The sequence below is a fragment of the Thermobia domestica genome, chromosome 6 (genome assembly GCF_964235325.1).
Source record: "Thermobia domestica chromosome 6, izTheDome1.hap1.1, whole genome shotgun sequence".
NCBI classification, from domain to species: domain Eukaryota; kingdom Metazoa; phylum Arthropoda; class Insecta; order Zygentoma; family Lepismatidae; genus Thermobia; species Thermobia domestica.
The window spans coordinates 192,064,173-192,081,213 of record NC_137459.1 but is presented as its reverse complement, the minus strand read 5'-3'; the positions used below and the strand labels follow the sequence as shown (position 1 = coordinate 192,081,213).

Here is a 17,041-nt window from a genome sequence, read left to right as displayed (position 1 = left end):
TTCAAAGTAATCTTCTAAATAATTCACCACGTCGAATACCCTTGGACTCACCAGAAATTGATTTTTTTTTTTTTAATTTTGCTATTTATTAATTTCTGCTCTATAATGATTAATATTGAAGTCTGAAATGCAGTATTTTCTATTACTTCCGGTTTTAATAGAAATATTCGAGCTGAAATTGACCTTACTATTTTTGTCACTAACATCAAAAATATAGGTATCTGTTACTTCCGGTTAGAACAAGGATCTGAGACGAAACTAATACATTCCTTGGACATTAAAGTTTCTCGCAACCCTTACTATTTTTGTTCTATGGTGATCAATAATGAAACCGGAAATTGCCGATTTTTGAATCACTTCCGGATGCAAAGAGTGGCACGGGCGGAGATGGCGGTATATTCCGGAAACACGGAATCCACACCGGAAAATCATTTGTCGCTACCTATTACAGTTTCTGTTCCATGAAGATCAACAAATGAAACCGGAAATGGGGACATAACTTCTTATTGCAATAAAGCAGTCATTTTCAACTCGCTAATGTATGACGTAGGAGCGGGCTTTGAAAATCCGTGGCAGGAGAAAGAACAGATTGAGAAAAAGGGAGAAGCGAACGAGGTATGCGGAATAGAATTCTTTTAAAAAAGGTTAGCAGTGTTTGATTAGTTATGAATCTACTTGTAGTAAATCTGCAAGAACATCGGCTACGTCGTTTACTGAGAATCCATGCAGTAAACTGTGACGTCAAAGAGCATATAGTTGGAAATTAATTCAATAGGGAGATATGAACGCAGATGGAATCTATTCTTGGGACGCTGAACCCCATTATTAATCAATTATTTTTTTCCTATCTCTTACTGTTTTTGCTCTGATACCTGTCGACAGATAGACGGATGGACACAACATTCCTTAAGAGTTACCACACTTAAGCATAGCATACTTTGAAAGCATAATAAGCTCAAAACATTTACTTGTTTAAAATTAATCTAAAACTCATTGCGAAATATCTTCAAATAAGGAGGAATCGCGTGTTACTAAAGGATCAACCCTTGGTTCATTATTATATACAAATAATTTACCTAACAACACTAAAAAGTCAAGTAAGTTACTATACCACTAAAACCAATTGCAAAAAAAAAAAAAAAGAAAGAAAAAGAAAAAAGAAAAAAAGAGAAGAAAAGAAAAGAAAGAAAGAAAAAGAAAAATTGTCACAAACAAGTATGATAAAGAAATGCAAAGTAGAGAAATAGTAATGAAATTTTATCTAACAGTAGAAATTTCAACATTCTCCATACACAGTGTCTAAGCTAGTAGCTGGATTTAAATGTGCCTATGCTAGTAACTGCTTTTCGTTAACTGCTAAGACCGTACTGCCGTCAAGAAACTGGGAATTGAAATTACGCAGTCCATGAAATTTTACGGCAAGTATATATATATGGAACAGTAAAAAGACTTAGAGTAATACTTAAAAGACATCTGACATTTGAACACGCATTGTCTTAATATTGTAAACGAAGATTATAGAGATTTAGGATTTTTCAAGAGTAAAATAATTTAGAAACGTTGAGGTCTTAAAAGTATGAAATAATAATAATAATAATAATAATAATAATAATAATTATAATAATAATTATTATTATTATTATTGTTGTTGTTGTTGTTGTTGTTGTTGTTGTTGTTTCCTGTTTTTCAGCAGTTCTTTTAATCCAAGCTAGACTTCGCACTGCAATTATTATCACTGTTTTAAACAGCAGAGAGAGAGAGAGAGAGAGAGAGAGAGAGAGAGAGAGAGAGAGAGAGAGAGAGAGAGAAAGAGAAATGATTCAAATTTTGCAAATTTCTAATTTTTAACCAAACGACTCTTATCCTAAGTATGATCCAGCAAAGTGTAGTGACAAGTTTTGAACAGCAGAAAATTAATTCTTTAGATGTGTTACTGCAAATCATGCTTCGGGGTCAGAGTTCAAAAATGTAGGATGCATATTTTGATTTGATTTTTTTTAATGAATTATTATTGAATTCTCCTACGGCTACTATGCGCCTCCTCCAATAACTTATGTGAACTAAACAAATGATTTGACATTCACACTGAATCAGAAAGTAAACTTAATTAGAACTGTATGAACTATTGAATAACTTGAAAGAAAGCGCGTATATATAATATATAGTATTTAAATATTTATTGTATATTGTTGACACCTCTGTATTTCATTTTATACAATCCTAAACGAATGCTTTAATCGGGCGTAAACCTGTTGATTTTTGCTCTACATTGTAATAGTTTATTTTACTTTTAAAATATCTGAAGCAATTAACCATTGTGATTGTATGTTTATGTATATATTTCCAAATCGTATGCATACGAAAATTTATTATGTTTGGCGTTTTACGAAATATATACGTAAATATTTCACGGAAGTAACTTTTATACATACCAATAATTACAATTCCTTCTTGTCATAAATTTCCTCTAAACTACACACTATATTCAGTATAAATATGTTTTAAGGTAACACAAATAATTAAAAGTAATCTGAAATTATTACACATAACCACTTAATTAAAAATCACCGAACATATTGCACCGAAAATATTATGTATTTATTTGTTTTGTAAAACATTTTAATGAAATATCGTTCCAATTTTTATTAGAGAAAAATATTACGATATATTGTATGAGCAAACAATAAACAAATAGTGTAATGTGATTACTTACCGGATCCCAATTTTGACCAGTAGGACGTGGCCTGCGACGTACTTTTTCCTCATCCAAAGGTGGAAATTGATCAATTATTGGTTCAACCGCCTCATCCGGCGTCGTTTCTAAGGTAGTAGGAGTAGTAGGCGAAGTGGGTGTTGTAGGAGCCGTGGGAGTGGCTGTACCGTTGGATAAGTCACTAGGACTCGAGGAGCTTGGAGAGGACTTCATGCTCGTCACCGCTGGTTCAAACTGATTCCTCAAATGTTTCACCGATGGCAAAGTGTCGCGGTTTCGGTGAGAATTGGCGCCATCGTGAGGTTCTTGAAAGCTGTTCGTCAGCTTCCTAACATCCACCTAAACGCAGGAAGAGAATAAAATGCATAATATTAAAATCCAGACGGTTAAACAGAGCCCGGACGATAAACTTGGCGGGACTGCGGTGGCTGTACTGGGTCACAGTGGTTCGGAAAGAGGAGAATCAATACGGGACATACAATGTTCCAGCGCGATCGATGCCAGAAGCTCTTGAAGTAGGCAACACACAAGGTCAGGGACGTTGCTGCATCCCTCTCCTTGACCTCGTTCAACAACTTATCCCTATCTAATGGACCACTACTTTTATACTGCTTTACCATATACTTTTCAGAATGAACGTTATAAACTATGATAATACGCAAATCATTCACTGTATGATAATACGCAACTATCTCGATTTACATTTGTTCCTTATAGTTTGAATGATTTTCTGGTAATAATAAACTACTGAATTACTTAAATCAGTTGAAAGAGCAATTTGAAAAAAAAAAAAAAAAAAAAAAGTGAATAAGTTACATAGTTACCTTTCGTAGATTCTTCAGTATTATTTACGTAGTTAAATAAAAAAGTTTATACAGAAAACTATAGTATTCTAAATTAACTACAAGATCAAATCTCTGAGTTTACATGTTGCTTAAGTTTTTAAGGCCACTTTTTTATTCGAAGTCTAATAAAACACAAATAAAACGAGCAGTGATTAAAAAAAAAAAATACTAAAATGAAGTGGTAACGTGAGTGAGAACAGAAATATGCTAAGATTTCAACATAATGAGAAAATTTACGTACGATGTATATTACAAATGGGATGGGATGAGTTTAATTCCAATTTCTATGAAACCTCCCCTATGCTAGAGAGCTTGTCTTTGACGCATGAATTGTTGGATTCAGTTCCCGGTGGAACAGAATCGGTTAGGATTAGGAAATAGGTTTCTGGGTTTTAAGCAAGCCATGTTAGCTCGTCACGTATGAAGGATGACGTCTCTCAGCGACCACACTGCCCTGGGGAATTTGGAAGGAAGGAAGAAAGAAGCCTTGGACCTGTATGTTAGGTACAATCCCAGCAATTTCCTTGTGTGAATGAGAAAAATTCAAGGAAACTTCACTCAGGATAACTGGCCCGAAAAGGCTTTTATACTTTTTCCACTAAATATCTCCACTGGGGATCGAAAGCGGGTCTGCCCGTACCAAAAACAGCAGCGCTAGCGACGGTGCTACGCAGGGACAATGGAAGAGAAATACGCTACACAGGGCTGAGAGGGGGTTAAGTTGACTAAACAATGAACATATTAGATCAATTTTTATCACAATGAAATTATTTTTCCATTATAAATTTGATGAGATCGGGATAAGGGGGCTTCTATCACACCCATTATCGAGAATAAGTAAAAAATCATAAGAGCAAGTGATAATAAGTAACTACGCACAATATCAAGGAACATCAAAAATCTGAACAGTCCCATAATTTTAGCCGTGCAGTGATTTGCATAAATATGTGAAACAAATCACAATATTTTTGGGGGGTTGTTGCTTACATCTGAAATTTGTATTCTTCATGTACTAGTATGACAATCAATATCTATCATGTGCATTTTCTCAAATTATGTCAAAGCTGTCGGGTGCGGCGGGGGCTCAGTAGTAGAAGGCTTAGCTCTGGTGTATGAAGTCTCCGGTTGGATCCAGCTTGCGCCAAGTGGATTATGAGAGGGTTCCCAATGTTCTCTCGTTTCCTCCCACTTTCATCATTCCATCCTCACAGTTTCTCTTAGCCTCGGTGCATAATCGCTTTACGTTAAACTAAAAACTATAGTCATAGTTTAATTGCTTAAGAGAAAAATGAATGAAATTTTAAGTTTTATGTCCCACAGTTATGCCGGCTAGGCTAAAGAAGACTGTGATGATGAGAAATGAATGAAATGGTGGAATGAAGAAACGGAGAACCCAGAGGAACTCACGCACATGGTGTTTGTCCACCACAAAGCTCACTTGACGCATGCTGCTTGATTAAGAATCAAACTATTATATTGCACTTTAATAAGAATTAGGACGAGAGAAGAGAATCGCCGCAGAAATTTATTATTTAATTTAGTTTTTTTTTTTTTTTTTTAAATAAGAAATTACGAAGTGGAGGCGACTAATATTTCACCTTCAAACAGTGGTGTACACAGGGGAAGTTTAGGGGTTTTAATCTCACCTTGAGCAAGATATTATGTAAAAATAAACTATATTAAGATATGGCTATATATAATCATATTATAATTAACACGAAAATCATGCGTGTCGTGAATGGATATAAGGTTAAGTGTCTGAACCCCTCCGTCCTTGATTAAATTCTATGTACGCCACTGCCTTCAAGTAATATGAACAAATTTAGAGCTGTAGTATAACTTTCGTAAGTTAAAAATAGAACTAAAGTATTTAAACATCTCCTAGTGAACAAAATGTAGGGCCTAAACGCATCGCTACGATTTTCTTTTTAGAAAAAAAATCCAATTCAAAAAATACATATTTATTTCTGTTTTGAAAAGCGGTAACGAACCACAAAATAACTTTAAATCATAACTTAAACCAGTCTTTCTGGTACTTTGTGATTATATTGCTTTCTTATCAGACATCAGCCGGAAATAACACTATTACAAAGCAGTGGTTACGACCAAGTCATAGGAGTTGAAATCCTTGAAGTTCTGCTACATAAAATTTACAAGAGCACGCTACACATTCATACGTATGCATTTCACATATGTCATTAAGCTGTAGAAATAATTTTAGTACGCAGTTACGATCAATACTACAATCTTGCAGGTAGAAATTATCAAAGGTAAACCGTAGCAGGTCGTCTTAAGCTTAACACAATTACAAAGAAGTCTGATATTTGTACCTCGCATATAGTGTTAAAAATTATCAGAATCTACATTATTGCACTGAATAGTTACATGTCAAATAAAATTTCATTTCTTTTTTTCAAAATTGCTGTAAAATAAAATAAAAGCTATTCTTAAAAAACGTGCTTTCCTTTAAAAATAAAATAAATCGTGCTAGAAAAAAGTACAAACAATGAAACAAATCATATTGGAAAGTTTTAAAAAAAAGTTAAGAAAATTACATTTAAAAATTATTTATGGCTCACTAAAATCGCATGGGGAGCCCTCTCATATACAATCAATTTCCAATATAATACATGAAGAAATACCCTATGCTTTTAAAAGTAATTTTCTTGAAAGCAAAATTATTGCTCTTCTTAGTATGATTTATTTTACATTTTAAGGAAAGCATGTTTTATTTTTTTAATTTTATTTATTTATTTGCTTTTTAGTACGACTTTTTAATTTTTAAAGAAAGCATACTTTTTATGTTTTTTTAATACTCTATTTTATTTTTTTACTTTTATGTTTTCACACAATCAGTTCTTGAAATCGATCTTTTTTTCTTTTCTTTTTTTTTTTCCAAGCTGAGACGTAATTTGCAAAGATCTTACGCATGTTATACTGTATATGCAAACTCCAGGCATTTCTGGTTGTATAACGAAATAGGGTATATAGTTAGAGAGCAACATTAAGGATAAAAGCATAGAAATACATAAAAATAACAATGGAATATTGTATTATCTATCATCCAACTTACGTCGCTGTGCAAAATGTCATCATTCTATTGACGTCGGAAAATGAGTTATAAATTAAGGTGCAAGATTAGAGAACGAAGTTGAACAAAGACACTACGAATCATTGAGGGCTAAAGAGAAGCATGCAACAAAGAACGCGACTAAAGTTTAGAGGTTACACGGTCCATAAAGTTCTATGGAATGCAGTAGTTAAGTTTTCTCAGAATATTTGTTTTAAGTTTATCGTTGTTTTTGAGTACCGAGGTTTGAAAGGTATGGTCCTCCGCCAGGAACCCAATCCTTATGCCACACCTCTAATATTAACACCATTCATCTACAAAGGTTTCTAATTAAAATATATTCCCAATAACTTAAGCTTCCTTTGTGTAAGCATTGCAAATTCGTGCCTCCTCGCTGATTTAGTTTTCTCTGCATAGAATTCCGGCTTAATTTTAGATTGGGAAGTGCATCGAATAATTATGATCCCTTGTAGCCCTAAGAATCTTCATTACATGCATAACTTTTTTCACTGTTTGTTCTCCAGATCGAGAGAATCATTTGTTTAACCCTTGGAATGCTAAGTTCGGGTTATCGCAACAGATGAGGTTGATTCCAAATATTAACTGCATATTCAAACGCTTTCTTATTTTTGAAGACGACTTCTGGATACGTACACAAAGAATCCATGGAATTTCAAGCTTATAATAACAGGTCCAAGTGCACGGCTTAATTTGACCCGAACTAAAATTTCCACGGGTTAAAAGAAAGAAAAGTTCCTGTCCTTTTTCTGTGTAAACTAAAAGAGAAGGTAATGGCGTCCTTATGCAATAATAGGCTACACTATACAGATACCACATTGACTTAGTCTTCCATTCCAGGCGCTGCTATCGGCTGAAGAAATTTCACTCCCCTTTGCTAAGATCTCTCGCTTAGTAACAGCTGAACCCTTATTGGCTCAACGCGTGGATGTGTCGAGGGTGTGAGTTTAGTTCGCATTTTTGCCACGGCTCAAGACATTTTTGCAGCACTATAGTTACATATTTTTAAGTTAATATTAAAAAAAAAGAAACTACTGTAATTCCATTTTTAATCACCTCAACCTACACGTTACACAACCAATAGTGTATAATGGGTTTCACTTTTTAGGCACACACTCATAAGCCACAAGAATGTCTATAATTGTTGTGCATATAGACACGTCAACCAATCTATCAAGTAATTATACTTACGAACGATTTTAAGCAAAAATATATTGAGAAAATCTTTTTATCTGATTTTGAGTTTTGCATCCCTTTCAGCAGCGAGGCTATCTGAGATTTAGACCTACAGCTTAACGTGAGATCCTAACTACATGACCTCCCGCCGGGAATCGAACCCGGGTCTTCCACCAAAGGTGCGTGCACTAACCGCTTAGCCACGAGGGACCTCAGAAATGCCTTTAGTCATGAACGCTATTGAGCAAAGAGTAAGCCACTTCTACTTGGGAAAAAAGCAAGAACATTTTAATCCTATTTAGAATGAAGCGCTAGAAATGTCTATCACATTTAATTATTCACAAAGGAAGCCTACTTTCGGTAAATTAGACAGTTCGTGTTACGATTCTCGCTGAATCACGAAAGTCAATGAAGATTAACCAATTAAATTTAATTCAATAAACACAGAGAGACTTGTGACACGACATTAGATTTTATCACTGAATTGATTGTGACTATGTGATAGCTACTTTTCTTTCGATAAAGGGTAAAGAAAAGTAGCCGACTGAGATGATCAATCTCATTCTAGGGATGGAGTTAAACCTCACAACATGCATAATTAACGAATATTTTACTCTCACTGTTTTCCGCAAGTAGCTTTTTTACTTACTTTGCCCTGTGTTGGTATTACACATTCAAATGTTATGTATTTAAATTCGACAACATTAAAAAAATGGCGATTTCCTATTAAGAGTTTTCATCCTGGCGAAATTAAAATACCGCTAATTTTACAGTAATTATGTGATATCTTCAAATAGATAAAAGATAATCGAAATGTGGAGCAAGAGCGCCCTAGACAATATTATTTAACATGAGAAACCGTTATCACGACTCACTTATCTGCTTTTGATTTCGAGCCATTTTGAAAATCGGCATTTATTTTCGCGTTTCTAAACAGGTGAAAACGGAAAGCCACTAGGTGACTTGTGATAACGGTACCTCACGCAAAATAATATTGTCTAGGGCGCTCTTGTTCCATATTTCAATTATCTTTTATCTATTTGAAGATATCACATAATTACTGTAAAATTAGCGGTGTTTTAATTTCGCCCGGATGAAGACACTTAAACCTAGACTACTATCGGTACGTCTCGAATGGAAAATCGAAGTGATATGAATCCTCCTTTAATACTATGTATCATCCTTCATAAACTTGGTGTTGCGTACAGTTTTAAAGCATAAAACACAATTTAAATTATTTTGGTCTTCGAACAAACAATAAAAGAACGTTACTGATTCTTTAATGCGTGTGTGTAGGTGAACGGAAGATCCCAGGCTTAACATATGTGGCCACCGTCTCGACTAGGGAAAAACAGCAATGAGAAAAGAAGTGGAAATAAGTCATCCAGACTCTCTATTCAAATGTGCCATTCCGGTATTTGTCTAGTGGAACAGACGAAAAAAGCCTAGATAAACCTCAACCCAGATTACAGGCCGTCACATTCGAGCCCGAGACCACATTTACCCGATTGATGTGTCAGCAGCAAAGACAGTTAAGATGAGATCTACATTTTAAAGTGTGATCTGAATTACCGTAGTGTGTTTCTTTGCTCTCTCATTGGGAATTAAGCCTGGAACATCCTGCAGCAAAAGAACGCGCACCAGGCCAGAGAAGAGGTTAGTAAATTAACCTGTTCTGATTTGACTAAGGAGAGATCACGTAAAGAGTGGTCTTGTGTGAACCATTCTCTTGATCAATTGATCTAAAACCATTTTTTTAGGTGCTAGTCTTGATTAATGTCTGAATGTTTTGTTTGTTTGCCTGAAGTTGAAGATTCACTTCAATACTAAGAATATATTGGACAGGGATCTATTGCTTAACGAGGAATTCAAATCATACACATACCCTTACTAAGTATCAATGTATGCTAGTCACTCGGCAAGTTGCTAACACTACTTTGGACTTCTTATTGCAAAATATTATACTAACATATTAAACTCTAATGGATTATGTATCTATGTATTTATTGCTTTATTTATGTATGTCTGGGACAGTTTTAATGATACTTTCGTCTGATTCTGATACTAATGATTTTGACTGAAATCATAGGATGGTTATAGGCTATGCACCGTCATGATTCGATTCTAGAGTGCTGATCAACTTTCAGGGCCGAAAAAGCAATTTATCTTGGTTTCATTTTTGAAAAAGTAGCTTAAAAGAGAGACGTTCAAGGAGAGGGTATCTGGAACTAAGGTGGTATTACACTGTACGGAACAAACTAGGTCATTGTTGAAGAGCAATGAAAAAGTATTGGAAGCGTTAGAAATGTAGTCTGAAGAAAATTAGATAAGAGAAAAAATAAACCAATAGAAAAATGTTAGCGAACAGTGAAGAGAAAAAGTCATTGGAAACGGTTGGAAAGAAGAGAGATACTAGTGAGGAAACAATTTCAGAAGAAATTGTCTTATCAGTGATATTTTTTTTTCTTTCAGTTTAACTCCCACAATTACGCCCGTTAGGCTAAAGGGAGACAGATGAACAAAGCACGTGAATGATGATGGAAGAGTTGGTGAAATGAGAATGTGAGAGGAATTATGAATACCCGAGAAAATCCACGGACATCATGATGTCCACCGCAAACTTAATTGGCCTGGGATCGAACCAGACCCCCCATGCACCAGAGGTAAGCGCTCTACGATTTAGCCATCATGTCCTCCGTTTATCAATGATATGACAGGAGCTATAGTAGAAGGTAAGTAAGGAAGCGAAAGAAGACGACAATTAATGAGTAATATTAAAAAGGGAAACTTATGCAGCAATGTGGTAGTGCATGAAAATTCCAGTTGTGTGGTTAAGGGATGCTGGTGTCCGACAGAAATATGCGCGTACTGTAAGCAAAACGACGCGGAGCCAAATTATAACGTGAAAGTAGACTTAAGATACTTTTGTCAAACATGGTATAAGTATTCCGATTCCCTATAACTTAACAAGAGTAGCTTTAATGTTCACGCTGCGCTAAGTGAACTGCAGCTTCCTTAGCAAAGCATACTGTATTCTTGCGAAACATTTTGTTTAAAACATGCAGCAGATAAAAAGATCTGTGACAAGACGGTTCACATGAGACCTGCTTGACTGACAAAAGCAATTATAGCTATCATTTGTCATACCTGCGTAGCTCTACTATTACCCTAAGGCACTTAGGGACGAAGTTTTGAATTGACCGTGAAGCATGACAAAAGTATAATGAAATTTCTAGACTTTACAAGGAAACAAACCGAGTATTCTGTTCTATACTATTTTACAAAGAAAAAAATAACTTGTGAAGAAGGTTCGAGAAACGAAGAGGTGCTCTTTTTCGGCTGGTAACGAAAAATATTAGAACCGCATACAAACTTTTGACCTGCAGGTTATAACCCAATAGTCTGTTACTGCAAATTAACATCTAAACAAATCAATACATAATTTATTGAATATATGTACTACTGATGTTACAGTTCCGTTTCTTTGTTGACTGCCAATGAGCTGTTATATCAACGTTGCTCATGCTGGGTGGCCTCACGCAAACTGCTGTAACTTGCTAAGTTAAGGATTCTACTTACACTCCTTTTAGCATAAATGTACACATCCAGCCAATTATCCAACTTGAAGGGAAAAACATATTTTTCTCCTATCTTCAGAAAAAAAAAAGTTTCGTGTCACGCCTTTTTGAATATTTTATATATATTCATTTATTATATTTGCACGTTAACATCTGTTCATCATGGTTGAAAATTACGCTTCAGTGCCTCAAAGCAATGATGAACAAATCTTCGACTGTAGTTTGAGAGTCAATTGGAATCTATAACTATGGTCATCTACAGAGTGAGAATGTGTTACAATGAACTACCCGTAAAGCCTATAGAGTATATTATTGCTTAATGGACACTCGATTTAATTTCGGTATTTACACCAGATAGAATACTTTGATATTACACACGAATGTAGTTAATTAGTAAGATAAAGTTAAGATAAAGTTGTTCCACTATAATTGTACTTGCCAGTAGACTGCATAGGCATTTTCGGGTAAGCTGTAATATCATATATACCCATACGCTTGTTAGCTGAAGTGTATGCTCTTATATGTTCTTCAGACATGAATGAATATAATATATTTATGATGAAAGACAAATATACTTAAAGAACATGGTTACAAGAACTTTGGAATTTTATAATGATGGCGTAATAGAGGCTATTTCTCTCCTCTCTGCACGCTCAGTTCAACCAGCATTGCAACAGATGTATTTGCACAGAGCGGCATAAAAGTGGCATAAAGTATACAAAATTAGAATATATGAAAATATATTATTTAAAATGAATATTTCTTATTGGAACCTGATTTCATGATGATAGTTAAATTTACTAATCTGACCAGACTAATTCGTCACTGCTTATAGCAAGTTACAAACGACAAGCATAGTTTTACAAAAAGTTTGTGTCTTGCAATTACTAAGACCCGATTAAAAGGATTTGCCTTGCTTTGAACTGAACATTTAATCATGCACAATTTGGACTACTGTGGTCTTATTTCTGATTTTGCAGGTATGAATGCAGGAAAAGTTTATATTTAAAAACACTAACAGTAACAGTCTAAGCATGTTTTTATGGTTCTCCATTCCATAAGATAAGTCAACATAAGAGTTTAATTAACTAATTTCATTTCGTTCTTAATTGGCAATATTGGCAAGAACTTGATGTGCTATATTTAATTGGCATAATGATCGTGAGCTTTTCGTTATTTTGCTTTCAACAAACGTACTCAGGACTGTCAATATTATACACATATACTGCATATAAAACTGCATGAACTCACTCACTCACTGACAAAGTAACATGGATAGTTGAAATCTGGCATGATTGCAGCTTTTAGGAACTAACTCACAGGAAAATTGCCTAAACTGAATATTTTTAATTTTTAAGGGGTCTAAAGGGAGGGTGAAGGAATTTTCCATGTTATTTAAATGGGCCTTTTTTGGACCTATAATCTCATGTTTTGGGCACTTAATTGGAATTCGGTATGCTTGTATGTTTTTTATAGTAGTATTTAACAAAATCACAAAATAAAAATTTCCCTCCACTTAAGAGTGGTTTTATGGAGAAATGAATTTTTTTCCATGCTATTTATATGAGACATCTACACCCCCAAAATGACTAGGCAGTTCCAGCAGAATTCGAATGATGAAATTTGGCATGGTTGTAGCCTTCTGGGACTAACCCACAGGAAAATTGCCAAAAGTGACTACCTGCCTCGTGAGCTGCAAAACGCTAGAAATAATAAATAAACAGTAACCTCTGAAAATGAGAATCCAACGTCATCATCATACAATAAGTCGATACATTGTGAATGACAAAACAAAGGCTACTGTAGAAATAAATTGCCAGTGATTAAGACTGTTAAGAAGCAAAGGTTGATACATATGACATGCGAGGCCGTAGGCGGAGCAAACGCCGGGGTCTGGGGCGAAGCCCCAGCTGGCTAAAGGCTACTATATATGTAATACTTTTTAAGGTATTGAAATTAAAAGCTTACCAAAATTGGTTGAAAATGAAGAAATAATTAATCTTAGTGCTGTTAAAAATCGAATACTTCATAATTCGAATATTCGAGTACTGGATTCCTCGTATATTCGAACAAAATTCGTTATTCGATCAAATAATTCGAATAATTGTTCGAACATTGAAAACGAATATTCGAATACCAAGAAAAATCATTCAAATAACGAATATTCGAATACTTTTGACAGTACTAATTCATCTTGAAATTGAAAAAAAAAAAGTCAAAGACATTGAATCATTGCAAATCAACAACAAGATACGACGCAGATTTGTTTCGTGTGCAATGCTGTAAGTATATAAAGCAACCATTCACAGCACCCTGACAGATCAATATCACTTCAAATCAATTACGCCACTTTCACGCTATCTCCACCACTTGGCCGCGTCCTTTCACTTTCCTAATCCTACCCACTCATTCACTGATGTTTACTTGCCTTGGATGAGTTTCGGTGTCCACCCCGCTGTCGTATAGTTTCATGATACACTTCCAGTAGCCGATCTTGCTGGCTCTCGTCTGGTCGACCGTTGTTACTCTCGCCTGGCGTCTCTGTAACAACAAAACATTTGCCACATTAACACACTTGTTACGTAACACACTACATAATTACTACTAATTTTTGCCAGAAACTTTCAACTTGTTCAAATACAAGACTACGGTGTTCAACATTACGTAGACTACAATGCATTCAATTTTACCTTTGAAACCTGATGAAAAGAGTCGCATGCTCATATTTCACACATTTTACATACAGACACTAATTATTTGATTGATATCAATGGCCAAAGATATCGAGCCTACACAACAAACTTTCACGCAGATATTATCAGTATTATCGTTTACAGTAACTGAGTCATCCCACATTATTTCAATAAACGTTCAACCAAATAAAACAATAAAGCTTCAAACGATAAGGACACATTTTGTCCTTACGACAAACTTTATTAGACACTCACAGTGCATAATTTAAATTCTCCAGAAAAAGTACTAAAATTTAATTGTTCATGTAAGTTCTAAACAGGTCTTAAGAATTTTAGGAGAAATATTTCGATCAATTTAATTTTGATACATCGTACTTTGGATAAACCTACGGAAATTAACATTAATCATTAACGCATTGTAACTCACTATTTTCTTTCCTTTATTATTTAAGTCAAAATTTGTAAAAAATGTAAAATGTACAAATATGTAAAAAAAAAATAAATAAATAAATAAATAAATAAATAAATAAATAAATAAAATAAAAGATCTGAAACTAAATTTGATCTGCTTACGATGCAGATTTCTTAAACGTGAATGTGCAGAGTAGATACGGGTTTGAAATAATGGTGTGTTTATACAATGTTAATTGTAAAATCACAGCAAAACATTTCTTAGAGGTTGTATATCATTCTTACAGGTGTAGGTATTCAGTGTAAGAATTCATGAACTTCCAATTCTAATTTTATCTTATAATCAAAACGCTGTAAGTTTAAATACTTGTGAAATAAAAATTCGGAATTATTTTAATGAAATAACAATGGTTTGTAAATGTCCCATATATTTGCATTATACATTTTTTTTAAAGATAAATTTTAGCTTAACGTCCTACGATTATGCCCTTTCGGATAAAGGAGATGGACAATTAGTGAAAGTGAATGACTGCGAAATTATTTTTGTGCTATCTCGCCGGGAATTGAACCTGAGACCACGCACAAAATTTGAATATAACGTTTACAGTTACAAACAGCCGTCAGCAAGTGTGCATCTCCTCATATATTCTTTTGTCAGTAGTAACTTTTAAACAAGGATTCTCTTGTGGATAAATGGTTGACGTTATCATCTTTAAAGAGAGATACACGGGATCGATTCCCAGAGGCATAGAAGAGAGCTCGGATTTCACGTCAAATCTTTAGTTTCAAGTCTCTTATAAGGTTGGTTCTAAAATAAGACCTTAAAATTACAAAACAAAATTTTCGTAACCTGCTGACATGATCAAACTGTCTAAGGTATTAAAAACTGGCGATCGCAGGACCTGTCTGTTGTAGATTCAATTCCGCTAGGAAATGAGTGTTACGTGTTTGTTCTTCACTATTAATTTTATCAAACATTCTTTTCCCGTAATGTATTGTAGCATGAAGGAAAAGTAAAATAATATATTCTAAAGAACTTTAATGCAGTTTTTATTTTTCTTTGGCGTAGGAAATCTCCCAACCTTTCGAAAATCGGACTCAGATTGGTCGATTAATGCTGACAAGGGCACACACTACATCCATACTTAAATAATAACAACATTATACGATTTGCATCTTACGCAATTAGCCTCTTACGTCACTCGGTTTACTTACACATTATACGCACGTCAATCAATTGCACCGTGGTCAAATGAAATTGTCAATTCCTAAGAAATTTGGTAAAACAAACAATTCCAAGAAAATGTCATGAAAACTTAGTTTTTCTTTGCTTTCCTATCCAAATGAAAAAAAATAATCACCTGTCACGTGTAACTGGAGAAACACAACTTGGGAGGCAGTTTCTTCTTTCAACAGTTAGTATATTTTCCAGCTAAATACAGAAATAACTGTAACAAAAGCACATTACAGTATTCACTGATAATTACTTTAAATTTCCGAACAGGACTTACTTCTCATTGTCTTATCAGAGCACTCACTGACTAGATTAAAATTCAACTTCTATCAAGGAACAAACGTTGAAGTTGCATATTTCTTGCGTGACGGAAGACTACACAGCAACCCACCCAGTTTTTGAGTCGGAGAGACTGTACACATATAATTCACCCTACGAACTTTACATGGAAATTGCTAACTGTTGTTCACAATCGTCGCAAGAACTTACTCATTAGATGACGTCACGGTTGTGTATGTTATGAATGCTGACTGCCAGTTCAGTAACAACGCCAGTCTTGTTATCTCACAAAGCTAAAGGTGGAGTTTCTGCAATGACACATGCAAAAGTGACTTTTTAATGCAAACCCACCTGTTTACTCCTATTTATTCACTATTGTTATTAGAAAAGAAATTGTAAGGGTATTTGCTTTCAGTCACATGTACTGCGGATGAGTAAACTTTCGTTTCCTGTCACAATTCGTAAACTACAGCAAAAACATTCTTAAAATTCTCTCTCGTTCTGGACTACCACAAATTTAAGTCAATTTGTTGGCTTCGTTATATTTACACCGATGCATCCAATTACACTATAAATAATAATAATAATAATAATAATAATAATAATAATAATAAAGATTGTGTGTGCTTGAGCGACGCACATAATATCGGAATGACATTCATTCCCTAGTTCGTAAGCTGAAGTATGCTGAGCCATAAAATATTTACAAGACATTCATTGGAGTAGGAATACATACTCGAGCAAACACGATGTTTATAAGGTGGCCATTATTTCTTCATTATTATTTTTTTTTTTAACAGTAAGCCGCAAGTCATCTTCGGAATTCAACTCAAATGTTATTAACCTTTAACTTTGTTCATAAAAGGAAGTGACTTCTGCTAGTAGACATCTTTACTTATTGAGAGATTAAACTGATCTAAAGAACATGTTTGCATCAGGTTTTCAATGCAAATTTGAATAAGGTTCAACGAAAATTGTATTATATTCGAAAATCTGTATATATACTGTCACAATTTTTCTGCGT

At 34.4% G+C, this 17,041-nt stretch overlaps 1 protein-coding gene across 5 annotated transcripts in view; it reads right to left on the bottom strand.

Moving 5' to 3' along the window:
• LOC145688374 (uncharacterized) overlaps nucleotides 1-17,041 on the bottom strand; it is a 726,484-nt gene that overhangs the window by 70,170 nt on the left and 639,273 nt on the right. For all 5 annotated transcript variants that reach the window (XM_081762541.1, XM_081762538.1, XM_081762537.1 and 2 more), the window contains 2 exons: nucleotides 13,829-13,941; nucleotides 2,714-3,052 (listed from right to left, as the gene is read on the bottom strand). In XM_081762541.1, coding sequence (XP_081618667.1) covers nucleotides 2,714-3,052; nucleotides 13,829-13,941 — 452 coding nt within the window. The remainder of the gene's footprint in view (nucleotides 1-2,713; nucleotides 3,053-13,828; nucleotides 13,942-17,041) is intronic.